General features: G+C 36.8%; 2 protein-coding genes across 2 annotated transcripts; both read right to left on the reverse strand.

Moving 5' to 3' along the window:
- Nucleotides 1-2841: 2841 nt before the first annotated feature.
- On the reverse strand, nt 2842-10753 carry LOC127657418 (ras-related protein Rab-39B). Its single transcript, XM_052146192.1, has 2 exons — nt 10229-10753; nt 2842-4956 (listed from the first exon to the last, which is right to left on the reverse strand). Exons 1-2 carry the CDS (start codon nt 10456-10458, stop codon nt 4539-4541), a joined length of 648 nt encoding a protein of 215 aa, XP_052002152.1. The 5' UTR covers nt 10459-10753; the 3' UTR covers nt 2842-4538.
- A 3936-nt stretch (nt 10754-14689) lies between these two features.
- fam167aa (family with sequence similarity 167 member Aa) lies at nt 14690-22203 on the reverse strand. Its single transcript, XM_052146194.1, has 3 exons — nt 22025-22203; nt 16403-17094; nt 14690-15248 (listed from the first exon to the last, which is right to left on the reverse strand). The coding sequence occupies exons 2-3, from the start codon at nt 16754-16756 to the stop codon at nt 14988-14990; spliced, it is 615 nt and encodes a 204-aa protein (XP_052002154.1). The 5' UTR covers nt 16757-17094; nt 22025-22203; the 3' UTR covers nt 14690-14987.
- Nucleotides 22204-25089: the final 2886 nt, after the last annotated feature.

Here is a 25089-nt window from a genome sequence, read left to right on the forward strand (position 1 = left end):
AAGATTTATAAGTGCTGTGAAAGTTTATTGTTCATTCATGTTAACAAATGTAGTTATCTAATGTTAACAAATATAACCTTATTGTAAAGTGTACAGTGAAGCTCTATCCGAATCATCTGTGAGAAAATCATTTTGGCTAATAACTCAATTTGTAAAAACAAAACGCACAAAAGTTGATTCAGTTCCACAGGAATGAATTGGAGATTGACATGAACGGTGTGGTTAAAATGCACATTGCTCCCATAGTCTCTCATTGGGAAAAAGAAATGGCGGATGGCAACAGTTGCTATGCTAGGACTGGTCGGAAACTATTTTAAGGCTGGGCTTAGCGAAGGGTCAATCTAGCACTTGCAGTGGAAGTCTATGGGGCAAGTGTACAACTGTTACACTATAAACCTTTATTAGAAACATCTGTAAACCTCTTTGTTTGATTTTATTAACTGATAGATAACTCAACATTATTTTCTGTGATAATATATTAAGATGTAAACCTGGAAAATTCCTTCAATAATGTTTTGTTGTTGTTGTTGTTGTTGTTGTTGTTGTTGTTGTTGTAATGTGTGGAATAATGTTTCTGCCAAAAACTGGAGGAAAAAAAAAGAAAAATAAGGTCTGTTAAATTTATAATTATGAGATAAAAAGTAAATTATGAGATACTAAATAATAATGAGTTACTAAATCAAAATTATGAGATTCTTAATTATGTGATTAATAATCATAATTGAGATAAAAAAAAAAGTATAAATTATGAGATGCTAAATTAAAATTGAGATTAAAAACCATAATCCTAAAATACTAAATAAAAATGAAGAGACTTAAAATCAGAATTATGAGATTCATAAAATTATGAGATTTAAAATCATAATGATATAAAGTCTAAATTACGAGATACTAAATCAAAATTATTAGATTAAAAAATCATAATTGAGATAAAAAAAAGTCAAAATTATGAGAAATAAAAATGATTAGATTAAAAAGCTAAAATTATGAGTCAAATTCATGAGATACTAAATCCAAATTATAATCTATAATTATAAAATGAAGTTAAAGTTATGAGATTAATCAGAATTATGAGATTAAAAGTTATAATTATGAGATACAGTACTAAAATCATAGTTATTATAATTATTATGACCATGAGATTGACCAGAAGATTAAAGTTGGTGTTGAATAAAAAATGCCAGCTCAGTGATATCCGTTTTGTTCATCCTGTCATTATTAGATAATAATAATTTAGATAGTAATAATTATGACTTATTATCCCCAAATTTTTACTTTCTATCTCATAAATACGACTTAGTATCTCATAATTTTGACTTACCAAAGTATGATTTTTTTCCCCCAATGTGGCAGTGATGGGCTGCCATATCTTATACATGTTATACAGACCTTTTTTACCATTGGTTGGCAAAGCTCCAGATATCTCCAGGAAAAATGTTCAGAACGTACATACATAACACATTTGACGTTTGTAAGGAGTGATTGTTTTTACCTATAAATGTGTTTATAAGGATGCTCTCTTACTCCAAAGGTAGTTTGTCCGGTTCCGGGTTTATATTGTAAAATATGTGCTCTTTATTGTCAAAACTGATTCGTTTATTTTGATTGGATCTATGGATTGTATTAATGTTACTGAGTTAATGCGAATGTAAAAAGGGATTAATGAAAACTAGGTATACATTCATCTTTACATTTGATGTAGAGTGTTGTCTAAACATGTACAGAATCTGAAAATGTATATTATGCTTTAGATATCTATTTGCTCTATCTTTTGAATGTGTGTCAGAAGCTTTTACGATTTTAATTTTTGTTTTAAAAAAAGAAGAGAGAAGCCCAAAAAAGGATATTAGAAAAACTAAAATGGTCTGTGTCATTTTGCATGGGTGTTGCCATAGTTACAGGTTTTCTGAAGTTTTGGGTATAATTACAATTACATTTTCATTACTTGATGTTAGTTAGAACAAATGTTGGTTTTAAGGTGATTTATTTTGTTCTTATTTTGTCTGATGTCTCTGTAACCAAGAGGCCTTTTGGTTTATCACAACAGATTGTGATTCATTTTCTGTTGTCTCAACTCTTTGTTTGTCTCACATAGTAAAAGTATTTGATTTCATGAGGCTGCTCTTTAATAATCACCAGTAAAAAAATAATTAAAAAAAAGTGTGTGTGCGTGTGTGTTCTGTATACATTTTACTTATAATTTGAAGGATATATATATATATATATATATATATATATATATATATATATATATATATATGTATGTATTATAACAGCAGGAGGAATTCAGCTCTGTGAATCCGTCCACTCGGCTCTGAAGAAAAAATATGAGTGTGTGTTTGCAAGCGGAACTACCCGTATGTCCGGGGGAGTGGCATGCAAATTCCACACGCCAATTGGCCTTTTCTTAAAGATCAGAGATGTCTGAGCTCCCAAGAGTGACACCTAGTGTCAACTGATCGACACAACGTTGAGTGAGTGACAGATAGGGAACTCTTTATCTCTGTTCTGTTTTGCTTAAAACTGTATGCAACAGCTTAGTTGTGTTAATAAAAATGATACAAAGCATATATATGTATTGTACAGATTCTATAGATTAACAAGATACAGATGTACACATGATCAAATGCTTATATTTTGTATCTTTGTCATTTTAATACAATAAAATGTGACTAAAATGAAAATAATTAAATGTTGCTTGCAGGCGGGCCCATACTTTGAGTCCAACACTTGACTGAATTTGCTCTTAATGAATAAACGTTGGCATTGCAGGAGAAACCACACATCATGCCCATTTTATGAAATGTCACATACTTTTTTATTAACACCAAATATAGCCTACAGATAATACAGATATAATACAGCTAAACAGCAAAGTACAAAGTTTAAGGTTGGAAAGTGTTGATTACATAAGTGTATGCATATAATTTCATGGTATTTGAAATGATTCAAATGAGTTTGTAAACTGGAGATTCTTATTTAAATTCTTATCTGAGCAAAAAGATTTAGTCTAATACAATTGGCCAGATTGTTTTGGGGCTATTATGCTTAAAATTGTACAACATTAATTTAATTTTTTTGATAATCTTTTTGCTCCAAAGCAGGGTCAGCACTGCATTTGGCTAGTTGCACAAGATGCTTTTGTTCATTATTATTTTTGTCATTTACCTTACGTTTATTATGCATATTTTTTGTTTGTGCTGCTATTTAGCTTTGACTGAATGTATTAAGTTTTATGTTTAACTTTGGCTTCTTTGTTTTTTCATTCAAGCAATAAAATAATAATAATAATAATAATAATAAAAAATGTAAAAAAAGTTGCACAAGACGCCATGTTTGATTTCTTGTTTAGCGAGAGTGGTCATATCGACTTCCGGTTCCGCCAGTCGCCCGTCAGAGACAGCTGATAATTGCACATTATGAGCTGTTTACAGAAAGCGATTGAATTCAAATGTATTGTTACGTTGCAATGAAAATCTACGAGGCTGATCTCATAAACAGTGTGTTTATTTGAAGCTGTCGTTGTCCACAGCAACGCTGTACACTCTGTAATTGATTGGAAAACCTTACTTGAAACAACAGTGAACCCCTACTGCACACATTCTCCCCCATTTAGTAAACATTCAGGAACAGCTCTCACTGCAAGACATTACAAGCCCGTCAAATGTATGACACAACATTTGATATTAGGTAGATTATAACAATAAATATCCTTTCAACACGTTACAGTATGCAGTTAAATCTACGCCTATGAAGGTAGAAACCAATAACCATAAAAATAAACATCAGAAACAGCCTAAATAATGCAAAATTCCGATACAGATTTGATAACATCAATTAATCTAGGTTAATGTTTCGTTTAAATATACAATTGTTCATTGTTAATTACACTATAATGTAATGTACACACTCAGTTTCAAAACTTGCACACATGGCAAAAGCTCACCGGCGCCATCTTGTGCACCTTGAGCCAATTTATGATTGTACCGTACATGGCAATATGTTTAGGTGTTTAGTGAAATAGTAAAATAATCGTAAATGTATCCAAATAAACAATGAGTGGCATTGTGAGCAATAACAGTGAATACACATTGTATTTCGCTCATTTGAACAGATTTGAAATTTCAGTCAGTTGATCTGCACCTGATGTTTTGTCAAACTAAAAAAATTCAGTTTCCTCTGAGCAGGTGTGCAATTGCAATTTCCTCTTATTATGCCATAATCTGAACCACACACACTAGAAATAGACAGAAACCGATACAGAGACCCTGTGGGAATAATGGCCATGTGTGCAAATGTGTAGTCTGTTCTTTATACTGCAGTCATTATTCACCAACGTAATTTAGGTATTTTTTTCACCCATACAAATGATAATTAATGGTGACTGAGGCTAACATTCTGCATAACATCTCTGGTGACAGAAGTTATTTATTTAGGTGAACTAAAAGCCTATACATGTGCAAAAATACTTTGGTAGGACAATTTGTTACATCATATTATCCATTAATAGTGTTTGTCTAGAGTCTTTAAAGTCATCCTCAATTGCAGCATGAAGACTTTTTGGTCGCTGGTGGCTCATCTTTAACGGCCGCCCCAACCGTTAACCCATGCCAGTCATCCCGGGTAGGTATTTTGCCTTGCTGGAAGAGGTCATATATACCTCTGGTCAGAGTTTCAAATGCTTCTCTAACATTAATATTGTCTTTTGTAGACACCTCAAGATACGCCACCATGTTGAGTTTTTTAGCCAGCGCTTCTCCTTCGCTCTTTCTAACCTGTCGTCCCACAGCCAGGTCACATTTATGGCCTACGAGCAGAAAGAACATTGGGTTTGGTTTCACATAGTCCAAAACTTCCTGGTGCCAGCTGGCGACACGATCAAACGTCAGTCGCTGTGAGACATCAAACATCAGAATGCAGCCCACAGAATTCCTCATGTAAGATTTACAAATGGACCTGCAGTAGATGAAAGGGTGATGATAGTAATTTGATTAAAGTTGCTTACAGTAGCTTAAATGAAAAACGACTCATCATTTACTCAACCTCATGTTGTCCCAGATGTGTATCTCTCTTTCTCCTGCTGAAAACAAACAAATAATTTTTAGAAGAATATCTCAGCCTGTCATAGCTCATAAAGCACATAAAGGCAGCATAAAAGTAATCCAAACTCCAGTGGTTTAATCCATGCCTTCAGAAGAGACATGATAGGTGTGGGTGAGAAACAGATCAATATTTAAGTCCTTTTTTTACTATCAATCTGCACTTTCACATTCTTCTTTTGTTTTTGGCTATTCACATTCCTCGTGCAAATCGCCACCTACTGTGCAGGGAGGAGAATTTATAGTAAAATAGGACTTAAATATTGATCTGTTTCTCACCCATTAACTATCATATCACTTCTGAAGACATGGATATAACCACTGGAGTCTCATGGATTACTTTTATGCTGCCTTTGTTGTTTTTTTAGCTTAAAAGCTCCAGCCACCATTCACTTGCATTGTATGGACCTACAGAGCTGAAATATTCTCCTTAAAATCTTTGTTTGTGTTCTGCAGAAGAAAGAAAGTCATAAACATCCGGGATGGCATGAGGGTGATTAAATGATGAGAGAAGTTTCATTTTTGGGTGAACTGTCCCTTTAACAGTTAGACTATAAAATGACCGGGGCTAGTTGTCACACTTTTAACCCCAGTGAATATTTATCTGGGACAGTTTATTTTTAAAAGTCAGTTTCTGTATATACACATACCATAAAGTTTACAAAACAGCTATTGAACATTTCTACTATAATAGTCCAGAAAAATCAAATACAAAAATGGAACTTGAACACAAGTTGACCCCTATAACAGGGCATGTTGTCAGGCTGTATGGGGTAAGTTGTCTTTTATTGACACTGATTCGAGAACAATGCATTTGTTTGAAATATGAAATACTATATGACATAAAAAGCAATTTTTCACAACATACCTGTGTATAAAATGCATTACAGGATATTTCATGGGTTTTTAGAGACCTTGAAACAGTAAATAAAGTAACATTCTCACTTTAAAATTTGACTTTGCACTATTCCACCTAAAATAATGCATCTGTATACACACACATATGTGTACAGATATTTTGTTATGTATATATTATTTCTTGTTCATACAGTTTTTATTATTGATGTATTTATGTATGTTTTCCTATTAAATGTAACTGACGAATGTCAGGTGTTTGAATCAGCAAAGATATATTTTAAACGTTATATACAAACATACCAAACCATTGTTTTGGCTAACAGAATTTAGGTTAATGAATATGTAGTATCATAATATATAATACACATGTGACAACTTGACAATATGACAATATGAAAAATGCTGTCATGAGAACACAGTTCAACCTTTTGGCTAAAATCGACTAAAATTGGCTAAAATTATCTGACTGTATGTATTATATAACATTTTTTCTCATCAGATTTGACAAAAATTATAATATTGAAATTTTAGTTTGGAGGAAATAATTCAGCAAAGGTTTATATTTTAATTTATGACAGCTTTGTATCAAAAAATCTCTGCTAGAAAATGTTTGCATTAAGTTGGTGTAAAATGATATATTCTGATATATTTTGATGTTTTATTTTGCAAACTGTATATCAAAGAGATCCTACAAATCTGGAACAGGTTTCGTTACTTCCACAAGGAAATTTCATGAGACCAATTGGCTCAAACACACATAATCTACACATATGTATTTTCTCAGGCACTTAATGAGTATAAATAAATGCACAACTTACATAATTTCATTAGTACACCCAAATTACAATAATCATATCAAACTGTTCATGTGTTAAACTTGCTATAGTTTACTTCCATGTTGTTTCTTCATCAAATAACAATGTCAAATGTAAATCAAGTCAATCACTGAAACAACAGCGCCACTGTGACAGGGCAGCGGGCGAGCCTGGGTCGTGATTCTACACACCCGGTCCCTTATCAGGCTAATCAAGCCTCCGAGAGGGATAAAGGCCATTTGCGGAGGATGGTGCGGGAGAGAGAGATCGTTTACGGACATGTCCGTCATGTGTGTGTGTTTGTCTTTTGTTGAAGTTAAAGTTGTTCATTAAAATATTAGTTATATCGCCAAGCCGGTTCTCGCCTCCTCCTTTCCATTGAACTGCGTTACACTGGTGCCAAAATCCGGGAAGGAGGAGGGATGCGCCGTAGTGGAGTTCTTGCCACTACCGTCTGCCGCTGAGCGGGAGAACCGCTGCCAGGGGCGGGGGAGACCCCTTCTGTTCCCCGAGAACGCAGCGGGGCGTTCTGTCCGCCAGGGGCTGGAGGACTGCCTCCGATCCGCCCGGAGAGGCACAGCTGTCGTCCGTTAGAGGGTGGAGGAGTGGCCGAGGAACAAGCTACGGTGTTTTTTTTTTTCATCTCTCTCCTCTCTCTTACTGCCGCTCCGCGTTGGCCTTTTCCCTCTCGTTTAAATTTTACAGTGTTTTTTTGGGGGGGTACTACACTGTTACAGGAAGTACCCCCCCATTTTTATTATTTCTGTTTCCGTCCCCTTATCCCCTCCCTCATCCAGGTAGACGGAGATGACCTGCCGGCAGACGGGGCGAACGGCATGCCCCTCCCCAGGGAAGGGGGGGGGGGGGGGTGTACGTCATGCCGGGGGCTCCCCAGCCTGAGAGAACGAGGGAGGAATGTGGCAGGGCAGAGGGTGGGGCTGGGTCGTGATTCTACACATCCGGTCCCTTATCAGGCTAATTAAGCCTCCGAGAGGGATAAAAGCCGACTGCGGAGGATAGTGCGGGAGAGAGAGAGATCGTTTACGGACATGTCCGTCGTGTGTGAGTTTGTTTGTCTTGTGTTTAGGTTAACCATTAATATATTGTTTATATCGCCAAGCCGGTTCTCGCCTCCTCCTTTCCATTGAACTGCGTTACATCCACCTTGAGTAAGAAATAGCATGTATAATATGTATGTTTAAGTGTCTATATAATACTGACAATTCATTATTGTCACACCAAAAATCAATGTGATACAGTATTTATTTGAATGAATATAGTACTCACTTCTCTTGTAAAAAACTAATAAATATATATCCTGTGATTGTAAACTTAAACAGATCTGAAATAATCATACAAATGTGATTTATGGAAGCACAAAAAAGTGACACTATTACATATCTCGGGTCTTTAATGACCCTATACACATTTGGTAACTAAGCAGTTATAAAAAAAATAAGATTTTGCAAAAAGACATCATATCTCCATCAAATATCTTTGATTTTATTTTTGTGGAAGAAAGTAATTCATATGAGTTTGAGATGGTACGTGTAAGTAAAAGACAAGAGAATTATCATTTTTGGGTGGACTATTCCTTTAAGTACAATAAGCACTCAGAGTGCGTATGGATATGGATTAAATATGGCAGAGGGTTTGTAAATAATAGTAAAAAAATGCTATTTAAGTGTAAATAGCAACCAAAAGCATCTTTTTTGCACTAAGTGAAAATAGTGTTAGATACTATTTGCACCCCTAATAAAATACTAACATACAGCGTGTTTATTGTGTACATTTAGAGTCCCACAAACACCCTACTCCAACCCCTAAACCTAACCCAAACCTTACTTTACAATAATAAACCATGGTTTTACTACAGTATCCATAGTGTCAGCATAGAAAAATCATAGTAACCACAAAATTAAACATGCTAACATCATGGTTACTTTGACCTGGATCAAAACATTCTCTCAACTCGCCAACCTATTAATATAAAATGTTATGGGTATCTCAGCAAGTATTGACGCTGACTACCACCCCTGAAGTTACGAGTTTGAATCCAGGGTGTGCTGAGTGACTCAGTCAGGTCTCCTAAGCAACCAAATTGGCCCGGTTGCTATGGAGGGTAGAGTCACATGGGGTAACCTCCTCGTGTTCACTATAATGTGGTTCTCGCTCTCGGTGGGACGTGTGGTGAGTTGTGTGTGGATGCTGCGGAGAATAGCGTGAAGCCTCCACATGTGCTACGTCTTAACGGTAACACGCTCAACAAGCCACGTGATCAAATTAGCAGCTTGACGGATTCAGATGCGCAGGCAACTGAGATTCGTCCTCCGCCACCCGGATTGAGGCAAGTCACTTTGCCACCACGAGGACTTAGAGCGCATTGGGAATTGGGCATTCCAAATTGGGGAGAAAAGGGGAGGGGAAAATGTTTTACATTATATAACATTAAATATTTATCTTTAAGCCATACTTCTGGTCTAGAGACCTGGGACCTCATCCATTTTTTGGAGTTATGCACACACCTCTTTAGTATTCCTCAATATATCTCTTATAATTAGTGCAACACCAAAAATGACAAAAACATTTAAAAAAAGATTTTTTTTACCGAAATTACCAAGTGTATAGACCCGAGGTAGGTAAGAGTATATTTTGTTTTTTCACTTCCAAAAAATACATATTATGAATATTTTATATGCGTATACACATACATAATATACATGTTATTTCTTACTCTAGATGGCAAAGATATTTCCATGATTGGCTTGATTTACATTTGACTGCTATTTGAAGAAGAAACAACATGGAAGTAAACTATAGCAAGTTTAACACGTGAACAGTATAATATGATTATTGACATTTTGGGGTACTAATGAAATGATGTAAGTTGTGCATCTATTTAGAATATACACAGAAGCTACACATAAGTTACACATACATTACACATGTGTAGATTTTGTGTTATGTGTAGCTCAATATGTGTTTGACAGTCAGTTGCATCTCATGAAATTTCAGTGTGAATGTAAAGAATCCTGTTCTTGATTTGGTGCATTATATCTTTGATTAATAAAAAGAAAACATTGAAAAAAATGACCTTATCTGGGCATTTTGTAAACCCATTTTTGATAGAGTGTCAGGTCTCTGAAGACCTGAATATCTACGAGTGTTTGGGGAAATTACCATGCATTTAAGGGTTAATAGTGGAGACAGGAAACTGGACGGGGAAAAGTGGGACAAAAGGCGGAATCAAACCCAGGTTGTCTGCACTAGAAAAGCCGTCACTCCCCACACCACTGCAGCTACAACAGAGGTGCAGTTTGTCTTCAATTACTCTGTTTCCACCAGACTTTTGGAGTTCAAATAACCACGTTGTGTGGCAGGAGATATTTTCACCAGGTCCTAGAGCAAACAGTCACTCCGATATAATATATTCATGTAAAATATTGCATGGCTCACCTGAATCTCTCCTGACCTGCAGTGTCCCAAAGAAGCAGTTTGATCACAATATCAGGATCCAAGTTCATATTATGCACCTTGAAATCAATTCCCAGTGGAGACTGTCTGGATTGATCAAACGTCCCTTCAGTAAAGCGATGCAGGAGAGAAGACTTTCCTACAGCTGAGTCCCCAAGAATGACTATTCCAAATCTGAAGTTCCACGGCACTTGCATTGTGCAGTCTCTCATCAAAGGTGATTCTCAAAGTGTAAAGCGTTCTTCCAACCACAAACGGCTTAGCAGAGATCTTAAAGATATTCACTGCCTGCTTTAACATCTGTTGGCCTAACCCTCGAATGACTGAACAAACAGGTTAAATACACAAAGGACAGGTTTGTAAAGTAGTGATGGATACACACCTATCTTAACAATAGCCGTGTGTGAAAATGTTGCATAAGAAGCACATAGTTCATTTCATAGTTACGTAATGACACACAGTATTAAATATTTGAGATGACTCGGTCTGAACCTTTTACTAAGAGGACTTGTGTGATATACAGGTGAAACTCGAAAAATTAGAATATCGTGCAAAAGTTCATTAATTTCAGTAATTCAACTTAAAAGGTGAAACTAATATATTATGTAGACTCATTACAAGCAAAGTAAGATATTTCAAGCCTTTATTTGATATAATTTTGATGATTATGGCTTACAGCTTATGAAAACCCCAAATTCAGAATCTCAGAAAATTAGAATATTGTGAAAAGGTTCAGTATTGTAGGCTCAAAGTGTCACACTCTAATCAGCTAAACACCTGCAAAGGGTTCCTGAGCCTTTAAATGGTCTCTCAGTCTGGTTCAGTTGAATTCACAATCATGGGGAAGACTGCTGACCTGACAGTTGTGCAGAAAACCATCATTGACATCCTCCACAAGGAGGGAAAGCCTCAAAAGGTAATTGCAAAAGAAGTTGGATGTTCTCAAAGTGCTGTATCAAAGCACATTAATAGAAAGTTAAGTGGAAGGGAAAAGTGTGGAAGAAAAAGGTGCACAAGCAGCAGGGATGACCGTAGCCTGGAGAGGATTGTCAGGAAAAGGCCATTCAAATGTGTGGGGAGCTTCACAAGGAGTGGACTGAGGCTGGAGTTACTGCATCAAGAGCCACCACACACAGACAGGTCCTGGACATGGGCTTCAAATGTCAAACGTCTTACCTGGGCTAAAGAAAAACAGAACTGGTCTGTTGCTCAGTGGTCCAAAGACCTCTTTTCTGATGAGAGCAAATTTTGCATCTCATTTGGAAACCAAGGTCCCAGAGTCTGGAGGAAGAATGGAGAGGCACACAATCCAAGATGCTTGAAGTCCAGTGTGAAGTTTCCACAGTCTGTGTTGGTTTGGGGAGCCATGTCATCGGCTGGTGTTGGTCCACTGTGCTTTATTAAGTCCCGAGTCAACGCAGTCGTCTACCGGGACATTTTAGAGCACTTCATGCTTCCTTCAGCAGACAAGCTTTATGGAGATGCTGACTTCATTTTCCAGCAGGACTTGGCACCTGCCCACACTGCCAAAAGTACCAAAACCTGGTTCAATGACCATGGTATTACTGTGCTTGATTGGCCAGCAAACTCGCTTGACCTGAACCCCATAGAGAATCTATGGGGCATTGCTAAGAGAAAGATGAGAGACATGAGACCAAACAATGCAGAAGAGCTGAAGGCCGCTATTGAAGCATCTTGGTCTTCCATAACACCTCAGCAGTGCCACAGGCTGATAGCATCCATGCCACGCCGCATTGAGGCAGTAATTAATGCAAAAGGGGCCCAAACCAAGTACTGAGTACATATGCATGATTATACTTTTCAGAGGGCCGACATTTCTGTATTTAAAATCCTTTTTTTTATTGATTTCATGTAATATTCTAATTTTCTGAGATTCTGAATTTGGGGTTTTCATAAGCTGTAAGCCATAATCATCAAAATTATATCAAATAAAGGCTTGAAATATCTTACTTTGCTTGTAATGAGTCTATATAATATATTAGTTTCACCTTTTAAGTTGAATTACTGAAATTAATGAACTTTTGCACGATATTCTAATTTTTCGAGTTTCACCTGTAGTGGCATAGTATTCTGAAATGTAATGGATCAGGTCCCTCCTTCAATGTTAGTCAATGGGATTTCTCAACTGTTTTTATTGTCCAGAATAAAGTTCAAAGTCCCATTTTAACAAAGTAATTCCACATCCCTCTTCTCAAGCTGCATGATTTGAGGTATCATTCGTGTCCGTAACCAGGGCTGGACTGGGAAGATAAATCGTTGTCCGTTCTGCATAACGCGGCGGCTCATTTTAGTATATCGTGGCCCATTCGGCACATTTCGCGGCCGACTCACCGGCCCACTCGGTTATCCCGATGGCCAGTCCACCCCCAAAGTGCATCGGCCCACCGGGAAAATGCCCGGTATGCCAGATTACCAGTCCAGCCCTGTCTGTAACACTAACATTGTGGGATGAGTCACTTTTCAAAGATTAATCCTGTATTTCAGCAAGCAGCTTTTATTGTCACACTGAAACAGCCGTTCTCAGACACAGCAGAGCAAAACTATATTTCAATCAAAGTTTATAAATTAATTAACTTGTAAGTTGCAATCATTATGAGCTTTAATTGTTCTGTACAGTTCTCTCTTGGCTGCTAATTAGCTAAGGGCTAGGATATGTACGATATTAAAGACAGATTCATATCAAATTATTAAATGAAGGAATCAAGGGCGTAGCCACAGGTGGGCTGGAGTGGACCTGGGCCCACCAACAATATTAGAGATCATTGTCTAATTTCAAATATATAGTTATATATATAATGTATATAAATGCAACATTTTTTAAAGTCTGTAACAAATTTGTAAATTGAGAAAATAAAATAAACTTGTTTTTTTTTGGCAATGTCTAATTTGCTGCATTGTTGTCAATCAACTCTTCTATATACATCAACATATATATATATATATACACATACACACACACACACTGTAGTATATATACAGGGTTGTGAGGGTTACTTTTTAAATGTATTCCATTACAGATTACAGAATACATGCTGTAAAATGTAATCTGTAACATATTCCGTTAGATTACTCAAGATCAGTAATGTAATCTAAATACATTGAATTAGTTCTTCAACACTGGTAGATTTTTTTCACTTGTTTTGACTATAAAAACTCTCCAGTACAGTGAGACAAAATACACGTTAAAAATACATTCTCTGAAAAACCCAAATATCTTATGTATTGTTGTATCTAAAACAAGATCAAATTGATCTTGTTTTAAGGATTTTTAGATATTTTTTACAATAAAACAATGCAAGAATATGATTTTTGCTCTAATATTAAAGGTCTTACTAGAAAAAATAAATTAAGATCCAACGTGAATTTTCTTGCTAAATAAATATGATCGTGTCTGGTAACGTGTGCATGTAAAATGGCTAGAAATAGCATTTTAGCTTAGCATAAAGCTGACAATTTACCCAAGGTTTATTTCTATTTCTTCTGCCCCAAACTTGCATCAAACGTTCTTCTCTGTCTGCTCGTATGAATGTAACACATCATAAGAAAGTGTTTCACTGCTGTTCAAATGCAGTTTGGATCACATCATTGATATGTATAAATGTTTTCCATCTGAAAGGACTAAATATTAAATGAAACAAATGACAATAAAATGCAAAGTAATCTCTTCAGTAATCAAAATACTTTTTGAATGTAATTGTATTCTAATTACTAATGAATACAGTTACATATATTTAGTATTTTAAATACGTAATCCTGTTACATGTATTCCGTTACTCCCCAACACTGTATACATATATATACAAACACACACTATATATATATACTGTATATATATATATAAACACACTGTATATGGAGTATATGTATATATATATATATATATATATATATATATATATATATATATATATATATATATATATATATATATACACTCGTTCAAAAGTTTTGGTCACTTGAAGAAATGTTTCTCATGATCTTAAAAATATTTTGATCTGATGGCATATGCTTAAATGTTTGAAATTATATTTGTAAACAAAAATATAATTGTGTCAACATAGTCATTTATCTCATTACAAAACAAAAATTGTATTTAAAAAAAAAAGGTTTTTGAACGGGATGACTTGGACTGAATAATAAAGAAAAGCTGCCAATAAGTGCCCAACATAGATGGGAACTCCTTCAATACGGTTTAAAAAGCATCCCAGGGTGAAACCTCAAGAAGTTGTTTGAGAAATGTCAAGAGTTCATGTCTGCAAATTCTAAGCAAAGGGTGGCTATTTTTAAGATGCTAAAATGTAATGCATTTTTGATTTATTTCTGTTATTTTGATGACTTCACTATTATTCTAAAATGTGGTAGAAAAAATGAATAATAATAATAAAGAATGAGTAAGTGACCCCAAACTTTTGAACAGCAGTGTATGTATGTTTATATATATATATATATATACAATGTTTTTAGAAACATTAAAACACTGATTACTTGTCAAAGGATCAATCAGCTAACACCATGCAAGCCATTGGCTTTTAAAAAAAAACTTTCAACAAAATGTAATAACTTTCCTTTTCTGCAGGCGTCACCAAGTTCTCTTAATTTTTCAGCCCCTCCCCTCTAATCACCTGTCTAACATACATTCAAAATTATACTAATCCATTTTATAATCTATGAAAACACACAATCATTCACTTGCACTGCACGCTAAGCACATATACACACGCTAGCACAGGGAGAAGCGCCTGGTGTTGATGTTCATCTTGGTGACCCCGATGACCTTCAGCGGCGTAGAGAGGCCTAATCCAGGAGACACGGGGACGTCACACAAATCAGACATATCATCTCTCTCCTCCAGCTCAAACGTAGCATCGTTCAGCATCTTGCGATGTTGGTTACACGTCTGCACAATTCGCAAATTGTTAATGTCACTGCGCAGACGCATTAGTTGACGTGCGAGGTGCTGGTCCTGCAAACGCATCTCAGTCTACGGCAGAGGAAAGAGAGATGGTAAACAGTTACAGTACTGTCAATATAAACGGATTCTTAAAGGTGGTGTGTAAAAAAACAAGCAACATTTCAAAAAGTAGACCAAGAAGTTGCTCTTCACGGACACTTTTGGCCACTTGGTTAACGAGTACACTAACTTTTGACAAAACTTAATTTGGGGCAAAATTGTTTGGTGCGGAGGAAATGATGCACGGTCATAATTTTAGAAAAAGTAATGGAAAAATGTTTAACACAATAAATGTTGTAATGGTTTCTGTTTATGTCACTCTTCCTTTAGATAATCATAGTTTTAAAACATGTAATAATTTGTATTTTTATAATGGATTTGCATAGTTTAATATTGAAAGTGTGGGTCCGGGACAAGACTAAAACAGTTAAATCTGCGCTCACTAAGCACTTTAGGAACACCTGTACACCTAATTACTCATGCAATTATCTAATCAGCCAATCGTGAGGCAGCAGTGCATGCATAAAACCATGCAGATACGGGTCAGGAGCTGTTCACATCAACCACCAGAATGGGGAAATAATTTGAGCTCAGTGATTTCAAATGTGGCATGATTGTTGGTGCTGGTTTGAGTATTTCTGTAACTGCTGATCTCTTGGGATTTTCACACTAAACAGTCTCTAGAGTATAAAGAGAATGGTACCAAAAACAAAAAACATCCAGTGAGCGGCAGTTCTGCGGATAGAAATGCCATGTTCATTAGAGAGGTTAACAGAGAATGGCCAGACTGGTTTGAGCTGACAGAAAGTCTACGGTAACTCAGATAACTCACTCTGTACAACTGTAGTGAGCACAACAGCATCTCAGAATGCACAACACGTCGAACCTTGAGGAGGATGGGCACTTTATGAGCTTAGTGTTCCTAATAAAGTGCTCAGTGAATGTATAAATAAAAGGCATTTGAAGAGTACCAAAAATAAATGATGAAGGCCTTTTAAAAAGTTTACAATTCAGTTTTAATGAGACCTTTATATAACAAAAAGTAAATAATTTAAATCTATTTGTCAACCCCGTGGACATAAAGTTGAAGAAACACCCATATACAGCCTTTATAGAACATGTGACCACAACAGTTTATCGAGTTATCAGTTTATGCAGAAGCCAAGCTGACAAACACAACCTACCAGCTCTTTCCTTATCCACTCCAATGCTTGGTCTACATTTTCAAATCTCATCGGCGTCTCTCCATGGGACACCCCAGTGCTCAGCGAAGGCTTTGCCCGCTTAAGAGGATCTGAGATTCTTTGTTCCTGTGCTTCGCTAGGCACCGGTAAAGACTCTGAGACTTTATGGCTCTGTGCTAGCATTGCTTCCATCTGTGCTCTCCAGTCCAGGTAAGACGGCTTTTTGGTCTCGAGTTTGAGCTTCTCGGTCAAAGCCTTCAAACTGGATAGGTGGTCATCCTGACATGCAGCGAGGCTTTCTGCATTTTTTAAGGTTTCAGCTTCATGTGACATTGTCACTGGCTTCATGGACATTTCTACAAAAAAGCGTTTACTGGAAAAGTGGGAAAAGTGGGATTACCGCTTCTGGCAATCCAACATCACTGGAAATTTTTCAAGAAACCAGTATGGCTCCGGAATTAGTGCCAAAACTTGAAAGATGTCCATCCAATATGCACGTTTTAATGGATATGCAAAGATCTTCTGGTTTAGAGAACATTCAGATCACAAACGCTAGTTATAATGTATAATTGAAGACATTTCTAATTTATTTCTTTCATATTTTTCCCACTTTGATTCAATGATTCAAGTTGTTGAAGTTTTCCATTGAAGCTCTCTAGATGATGTCCAAATACGTTTTGCATCTGAGGCATCTGAAATCCAATTGAAAATACAAACAATACTGCATGTCATTTAAAAAGGTCACATTGAAATATTAAACTCAAGTTGCTAAACTGTCTTGCATACAAAATCTAGAAATCTTCAATGAAAGGAAACTGTACATACCTGTGCTGTTCCATAATAGGGACCGTTTATATCAACACAGTAGTGTACTAACACTTGTTTTACTAGTTAGTCTCCTTTCATATTGTCAACTTCCTTGTAGACTCAAGAGTTGACTCTTGAATAAATAGCGAGCACTAATCCTTTTTCATAACATATACAAAGAAAAGGGGTAAATACATATAAGAAACAAAAATGCGATATATTAGAGTTGGCTGGGACAAACGCAACAAGACTTGCCAGGACAGACCTTAAGAATCATAATGTTTGAATGAACAGTGTTTTCTATGAATAGACAAACCAATCCATTGTAAAATGTCTGGAGAACAACACTTATACCAATGTTTCTATGGTGTCGACAACAATTGTTTTGTGCTTCATGCACAGGTGATGATTCATCATGTGAAAAAAACATTACAATTAGCCTAGACCATAATGGTCAACACTTCCAATCAATGCATTACTGTATACTGTAACTCAAGTGTGACCGTAGGACTCCTAAAGGAATGCTAATGGGATTTCTTCAATACTTCGCCAATCCTCTAAGAATCTGATCCAACTGAACAAACTGTTATTTTGAGGCCACACCCACTCTAATTCGTTTTATACCATTTTTTTTGTTTTTAACGTCATGTGGTAATGGAGAACGTTTTCGAAAATGGAGAAAAATGCTGTTCCAGTGTGGATGAGATGCGTCAATGCAGAGAAATCAATGCGTTTTCAAATGTAAACAATTAGTGTGGACGTGGACTGAGAATATGAGCTGAATGTATACTGACTGTAAACAGAACGGAAATGTCATTTTATCCAGTAGGATCATATTTGATTCCTAAAGGTCAAATGTGTAATTTTGCACCACTAATGCCACCAAATGGAATTGCAAAAAGACTATTTTTGAACAGGTTTTCCGAACACTCCCCCCATACTCTTCTCCTGCCATCCTTCTGTACATTTTGGAAATGTGTGTTCGGGCTGGTCAAACAAACATTATTTACATTGTTGGTGTTTTGGAAAAATTCTACATATTATACTAGGACAGGAGGATGCTTTTTAAAGCTGAAGTATGTCGTTTCTGGGACACTAGCACCAACGTATGGAATTGCAAGAATAAACAATGTTTTCAAAACAGACTTCCAGATTTGCCCCTCGTCTGCTGTTATTCAAACAGTCAGATAGTCCCGCCCCCAACTCACACCATTGGTTGAGTAATGTTCTTGGGTCGGGTCTAAGTGGGTCGCTCAGAACCAACGCAGGAATTTTATAGCGCAACAAAAACACAGTGTTTACAGTTTTCGATAAAATTAACCTATGAATGGTTTACTTGTTTTTTCTGAATATTAAGCTGGGATAGAAGAATGTATTTTAACACTGAAAAGTTACATAAATGGTAAATGGTCTGCACTTATATAGCGCCTTTTTAACCTTAACAGTATTCAAAGCTCTTTACAATGTGACTCATTCACCCATTCATACACGGCAGAGCTGCAATGCAAGGCGCTAGCCTGCCATTGGGAGCAACTTGGGGTTCAATGTCTTGACCAAGGACACTTCAGCATGTGGACTCATGTGGGCCGGGATTCAAACCACCAATCCTGCGATTAGTGGCCGACCCGCTCTACCAACTGAGCCTAAGCCGCCCCAATCCTTTGTTTTTTGAGACAAACATCCAGCTAGCTAGATAGTCAGATAAACCATCAGACAGATAGAGAGAGAGAGCAACATAAAGCAGATTAAAGGCCTTTTGTGGGTTTGTTTACAATTGCATTTTTGACAGTTCCATTGGCCAATTTGAAACTTCCATCAGTGTAGGTCTTTGGGATTTTTCCCGATATTTAATTGTCTGCTGTGGGAAAACCGTAAGTCCGATCAGTTACAAAAGACACAGCACACTATTCCGGAATGGTCTGAAGGTCTGTACCAATTTTAATGGATGTAGCTTGAAAGCTCTAGGAGGAGTTAGTGTAAGAAATCTGGGTCTTGGCTTAAGGATTTTGAAAAAGCCTTAAAACCAACTTTGCAGAATAACATAATTACACACTTCCCCGTTAACGAGTTCTTATTTGATCTCTTTATTGGTTGCAAATTATGATAGAAATTCCTTTAGGAAGTTTTGACTTTCAGTGTGTGAGGCACTGTTACAGGAATTAAGCACAATGCTTTTAATTAATGCATTTGCTACAGCATAAAATGTCTCGTAATTTAAAAGCACTTCATCTTGTTATGTGGACGCACACTGTTTACACGTATATATGGTCACAGTCTGCTTTGGTTGAGGTTGAGTAGTGGAACTAGGACACAGCAGCTGACTGCTAAACTGGGAACCCCTTGAGTCCAATCCGTCTCTCAGTCTGATTCCAGTTCTCATCAACCAAACAACCCCAGCAGATTATATTGCATGGAAAATACTGATGGGGAATTCAAATACTCTGGAGGATCTGGCCATTACCAGCGTTTATCGTATTTTGGAATCACATTCTGCACGTTCTGAACCACTAGTAATAGACTTTCCATGAGATTGGGGTTTATCAAAAAATACAGCTCACTATTATGAATTAAAGGCGAAGAGATATTCCAATGAACAGACTGTCCCATCCCAAACACACGCCCGCCATTGGTTGAAAACATTTTGGGATTTCAGGATGCTTGGTATGCTCAAACAAACAGAGCAATGTTTTGAAAGTGTCACAGAGCCACATAGTTTACACTACATAGCAAAATCATCAACAACTGGGTTGCTTATAGGTGTCTCTGCATATGAGACTAGGATATGAGAAAGTATTTTACACTGAAATACATTATGCTCTACAGCTTTAAAGAAAAATACTTGGATGACTTATCAAAAAGTTACCCCAACCGAGAGAGTCTACTGTTGAAAAGTGATGGATTGGACACAAAACGTTTCCCACAGCAATGTATTTTTGTGATGTCCCAATTCACACCATATCCACTGTGTCATTCATCTCAACGGGACTCTGTCTCTGAAAGAGGAAAGTTTGCCACGTATCTGTATTTTGGCATGACTGTCATGAGCACATGCCGAGTCTATGTGTAGACCATTGTCATGATGCCAAAAACATATCTAATTAATCAGATAAGAAAAGAACATATGAATGCTGGCACAGAAGCTGATCTCACAGGATTTAGTTTAGTATGGGAAAATGATCGTGTAGTAACATGCTGTGTAATTTGAGAAGTGAATGGACTGCTCATGAATCATGAGCCATTAAAACTCATGTGATACAATAGAGATATTGAGAGGTCTCTATGTACCATGTAAGTAATGGAGCCTTAAAGGGCCAGTTCACCCAGAAATTAAAATTCTGTCATCGTTTACTCACTCTCATGTTGTTCCAAACCGTATAAATTTCTTTCTTCCACAGAACAAAAGTAGATGTTAAGCAAAATTACAGCCTCAGTCACCATTCACTTTAATTGCATCTTTTTTCCCACACTATAAGGGCCCTATTTTTAAGAGCGCTATGTGATATGTTAATGAGTCAAAGGGCTTGGCCATGAAGTTGTGGTATTTTCATGCAAGCATGCTCTAATTCTAAATCCAATAAAATTGTACTCAGAATTATCGCTCTCACGAAAATGAGATAAGATGTAGCGAACGGTCGTTACATACGAAAATAACCTTAAAGCTGAAGTATGTCATTTCTGCGACACTAGCACCACCGTACGGAATTGCAAGAATAAACAATGTTTTCAAAACAGATTTTCGAATATGCCCCTCGTCTGCTGTTGTTCAAACAGTCAGATAGTCCCGCCCCCAACTCACATCATTGGTTGAGTAATGTTGTTGGGGCGGGTCTAAGCGGGTCGCTCAAATCAAACACAGGAATTTTTATAGCGCCACAGTGACACAGTGTTTACAGGTTTCGAGAAAATGAATCTATGCATGACTTACAGTTGTTTCCGCATAAGAAGCTGGGATTGAAGAAAGTATTTTAACACTGATAAAGTTACACACTTCAGCTTTTCAGTGAATGGTGACTGAGGCTGTCAGTTCCTAACATTCTTCCTAACATCTTTTGTGCATCCACGGAAACAAGAAACGCAAGTAAAGGATGACAGGATTTACATTTTTAGGTGAACTATTCCTTGAAGTATGTTCTGATGGTATGATTAAAGTGGTTTTAGATCTACTTCAGAATATAGTGTTTGCAAATGTCTCAATGCAACAACAACAAAAAAAAAGACTTAATTTTGTAATATACATTTTTTTTTTTTTTTGCATTGAGACATTATTTCCATGAAAATTAAGTACATTTGCAAAAAGGATATTCTAAAGTAGATCTAATTATTATTTTTTTTTTACATTTGTTTTCATGAGATTTACCCATACATTATATGATAATCAGTTAGTTTCTCTTTTACACACACACACACACACACACACACACACACACACACACACACACACACACACACACACACACACACACACACACACACCCAGCCAACTCAAACTGGTTATTTTACTAACCAGGTGAAAGGATAGCCTATAACCTATTTGTTTAGAAAGGAATTGTTATGGACATTTAAAAACGATCATTTACATTTTTTAAGAACAGCCTTCCACACTGTCCTATCTCTCCCTAAAAACTTACAATCCGCGTTAATGTTTAGATGGTGAAAAGCTCTGCTGCTGCTGCTGCTGTGGCGTCATTCCTTCAAATTCAGTCTCTCAAGAATGGAAATAGCCAAGACGCAGGACTCAAACATTACAATGACAGCGCTCACAGAGACTAATGCACCGGAGATGCGAGGAACAAAAATGTTTTAAAAACAACCTACCTTATTAAAAGTGCGTTTAGTCACTGATAGTCCAACGCCGTATGCGTCAGAGAGCGTCTGTGTTGCGTCGCGTAAACGAAGTCGGGGAAGTCAACGTCACGATTCCGTCCATACAGAACGACGCGTTGCGCATCGCTAATGCTAATGAGAACGCTCTGATTGGTTGACCTCAGGATTGCAGCGCGTGCTGTGGTACGCGTCGCGTCACGCAGGAGCGTACCTCGACTTTCTGCCTCAAATGCAGAGACACAACTGCAAAGTCGCTGCATCAAAAAATGACTTTAGGCTTTTTCGTATTTAAATATAAATTATGTTATGACTCCCTATGCCCTGCGTCTAACAAGAAAGCTATAAAACATCTCTATTGTTAAAAAAATATGTTTGCATCTGAGTGTGTTATCTGCAGGTGGTTTTTTTGTTTGTTTGTTTATATTTTGTATTATTATTTTAATTCACTTGTGTATTTATCATTGCATTGTATGGGAGGATATACAGGACTACTGTATTTGCAATTGCGTTTTCTATTTGTGGATGCATAAATTGTGACAATCCAAATAGCATATTACCATTTGCATTTTCATTTACACAAATGACAAAGTATAGTCAGGACATTACTGATGTAAAAAAACAGCTATTCACTATTGATAAAATCTAGACAGGCCATCACTCCAACACCTTATCCTTGAGTAATCATGCTATATTGATAATTTGGTACTAGAAAATCACTTGCCGTTATATTAAACACAATTGAAAGCTATTTGGTTCATTAAATGATGCTTAACGTTGTCTTTGTGTTTGTTTTTGAGTTGCCACTGTATGCAATAGACTGGCATGTCTTAAGGTCAATATAATGTCAAAAACGCAAAAAAGAAACAGATTTCTCTAGAAACTCATCAGTCAGATGCTTGAAATTGACAAAAAACGGCAGATTTCATACAAAGGTGTAACTACAGTCTTCAAAGACAAAGTACAACTGTCTCTAACAAGGACAGAAAGAGATGTGGAAGACCAGATGTACAACTAAACAAGAGGATAAGTACATCAGAGTCTCTAGTTTGAGAAATAGACGCCTCACATGTCCTCCGCTGACAGCTTCATTGAATTCTACCCGCTCAACACCAGTTTCATGTACAACAGTAAAGAGAAGACTCAGGAGGACTTATGGGAAGAATTGAAAAGAAAAAGACACTTTTGAAACAGAAAAACAAAAAGAAAAGGTTCAAGTGGGCAAAGAAACACAGACATTGGACAACAGATAATTAGAAAAGAGTGTTACGGATCTAAACCCCAGGAAGTGTGGGGTGAAATGTCACCTGAGTATCTGGACAAACTGACCGCTAGAATAACAAGGATCTGCAAAGCTGTCATTGCTGCACACGGAGGATTTTTTGATGAGAACTCTTTGAAGTAGTTTAATTTACATTTATGCATTTGGCAGACACTTTTATCCAAAGCGACTTACAGTGCACTTATTACAGGGACAATCCCCCCGGAGCAACCTGGAGTTAAGTGCCTTGCTCAAGGACACAATGGTGGTGGCTGTGGGGCTCAGCAACCTTCTGCTTACCAGATTACCAGTTATGTGCTTAGACCACTACACCACCACAAATTGTAATAGTAATTTTTTACATCAGTAATGTCCTGACTATACATTGTGATCAGTTGAATGCCACTTTGGTGAATAAACGTACCAATTTCTTTCCAAAATGCAAAATCTGAACATTATTCCAAACTTTTGGCCGCCACTGTATGTATTATTATTATTATTATTACATTGAATCATATTCGCTCATGGCATACACTCAGCAGAAAGCATCAGAGATTCACTCAGCATCATTTCCCATCCTTAGTGGAAAGTTAAAATAAAGTAATGTACACAAACGCACATCTCTTTCTTGGATGTCGACAGTAGTAATGCTCTAAAATACTGTCGATTGTGACTAAAGTCACTTCAGATTACAAATTTGCCCATCCATCCATCCATCATCAACTGCTTATCCTGTGTACAGGGTCGCAGGGGGCTGGAGCCTATCCCCGCTAACATCGGGCAAAAGGCAGGGGACACCCTGGACAGGTCGCCAGTCCATCGCAGGGCCACACATAGACAGACATACACTCACACCTAGGGCAATTTTTTTTTTGGAGACACCAATTAACCTAGCCTGCATGTCTTTTGGATGGTGGGAGGAAGCCAGAGTACCCGGAGAGAACCCACACAGACACGGGGAGAACATGCAAACTCCACACAGAAAGGCCGGGGCAACCAGGGTTTGAACCCACGACCTTCTTGCTGTGAGGCGACAGTGCTATCCGCTGCACCACGGTGCCGCCCTTACAAATTTGCCCCACAGTATAAATTCCCACCGCCAAAACTGATTGACAGGTGACTGTGTAAGCCAAGGCAAGGTAAATGCAAGTGCAAAGGGAATTGGCAGGCTCCATTCGGGACGCCGAGGAAGTGAAATAGCAAACAGGGTATTAATATTGCTTTTTCAATATGACAGGGTCATAACTCGTAAGAGATTTAGAAATGCTCTTGCAAATGGACTTTGCTTTTCCAAATGAAATTTGTCAGACTTTTGTGTAAATTAAAATGCAAACCGTAATATGCAATTTGCATTTGGATTATGTCACAATTTATGCGCCCACAAATAGAAAACGGAATTGCAAAAACAATTTGGTTTGAAAAAGTATGTATAAAAAATTAATAAAATTGTATTTTGTAAATGTATTTAAGTGACTTATTGTTAATAATATTAATATATCCACTTTGCTGCATTGGTCTGGCTCCGGGTTGTACATTCCCTGTACTGTCTCAAAAATAAATAAATAAATAAAATAAAAAATGTAATTAAAAAAAATTATTTGTTTTCTGGAAGACCGCTGCAATAACTTCCCATAGCAAATGAAAAAAAAAAATAAATATCTATTTATTTGCACTGTTTATTTATTGACGTTGAAATGCATTTTATGTCAGTTTCTTTAATATTTTATTTATTTGATTGCAATTTTATGTAATTTTATTTAAGTACTGGTATTTTTTTAAGTGCCTTGTTTTACAGTTT

Source organism: Xyrauchen texanus, chromosome 16 (assembly GCF_025860055.1).
Source record: "Xyrauchen texanus isolate HMW12.3.18 chromosome 16, RBS_HiC_50CHRs, whole genome shotgun sequence".
Lineage (NCBI taxonomy): Eukaryota > Metazoa > Chordata > Actinopteri > Cypriniformes > Catostomidae > Xyrauchen > Xyrauchen texanus.

Excerpts from the sequence above, each read along its gene's own strand:
- LOC127657418 (XM_052146192.1), bottom strand. The coding sequence starts at position 10,458 with ATGAGAGACTGCACAATGCAAGTGCCGTGGAACTTCAGATTTGGAATA. Across the intron at positions 4,957-10,228 it reads GCAGGTCAGGAGAGATTCAG|GTCCATTTGTAAATCTTACA; the intron begins GTGAGCCATGCA and ends CATCTACTGCAG.
- fam167aa (XM_052146194.1), bottom strand. The coding sequence starts at position 16,756 with ATGTCCATGAAGCCAGTGACAATGTCACATGAAGCTGAAACCTTAAAA. Across the intron at positions 15,249-16,402 it reads AGTGGATAAGGAAAGAGCTG|ACTGAGATGCGTTTGCAGGA; the intron begins GTAGGTTGTGTT and ends CCTCTGCCGTAG.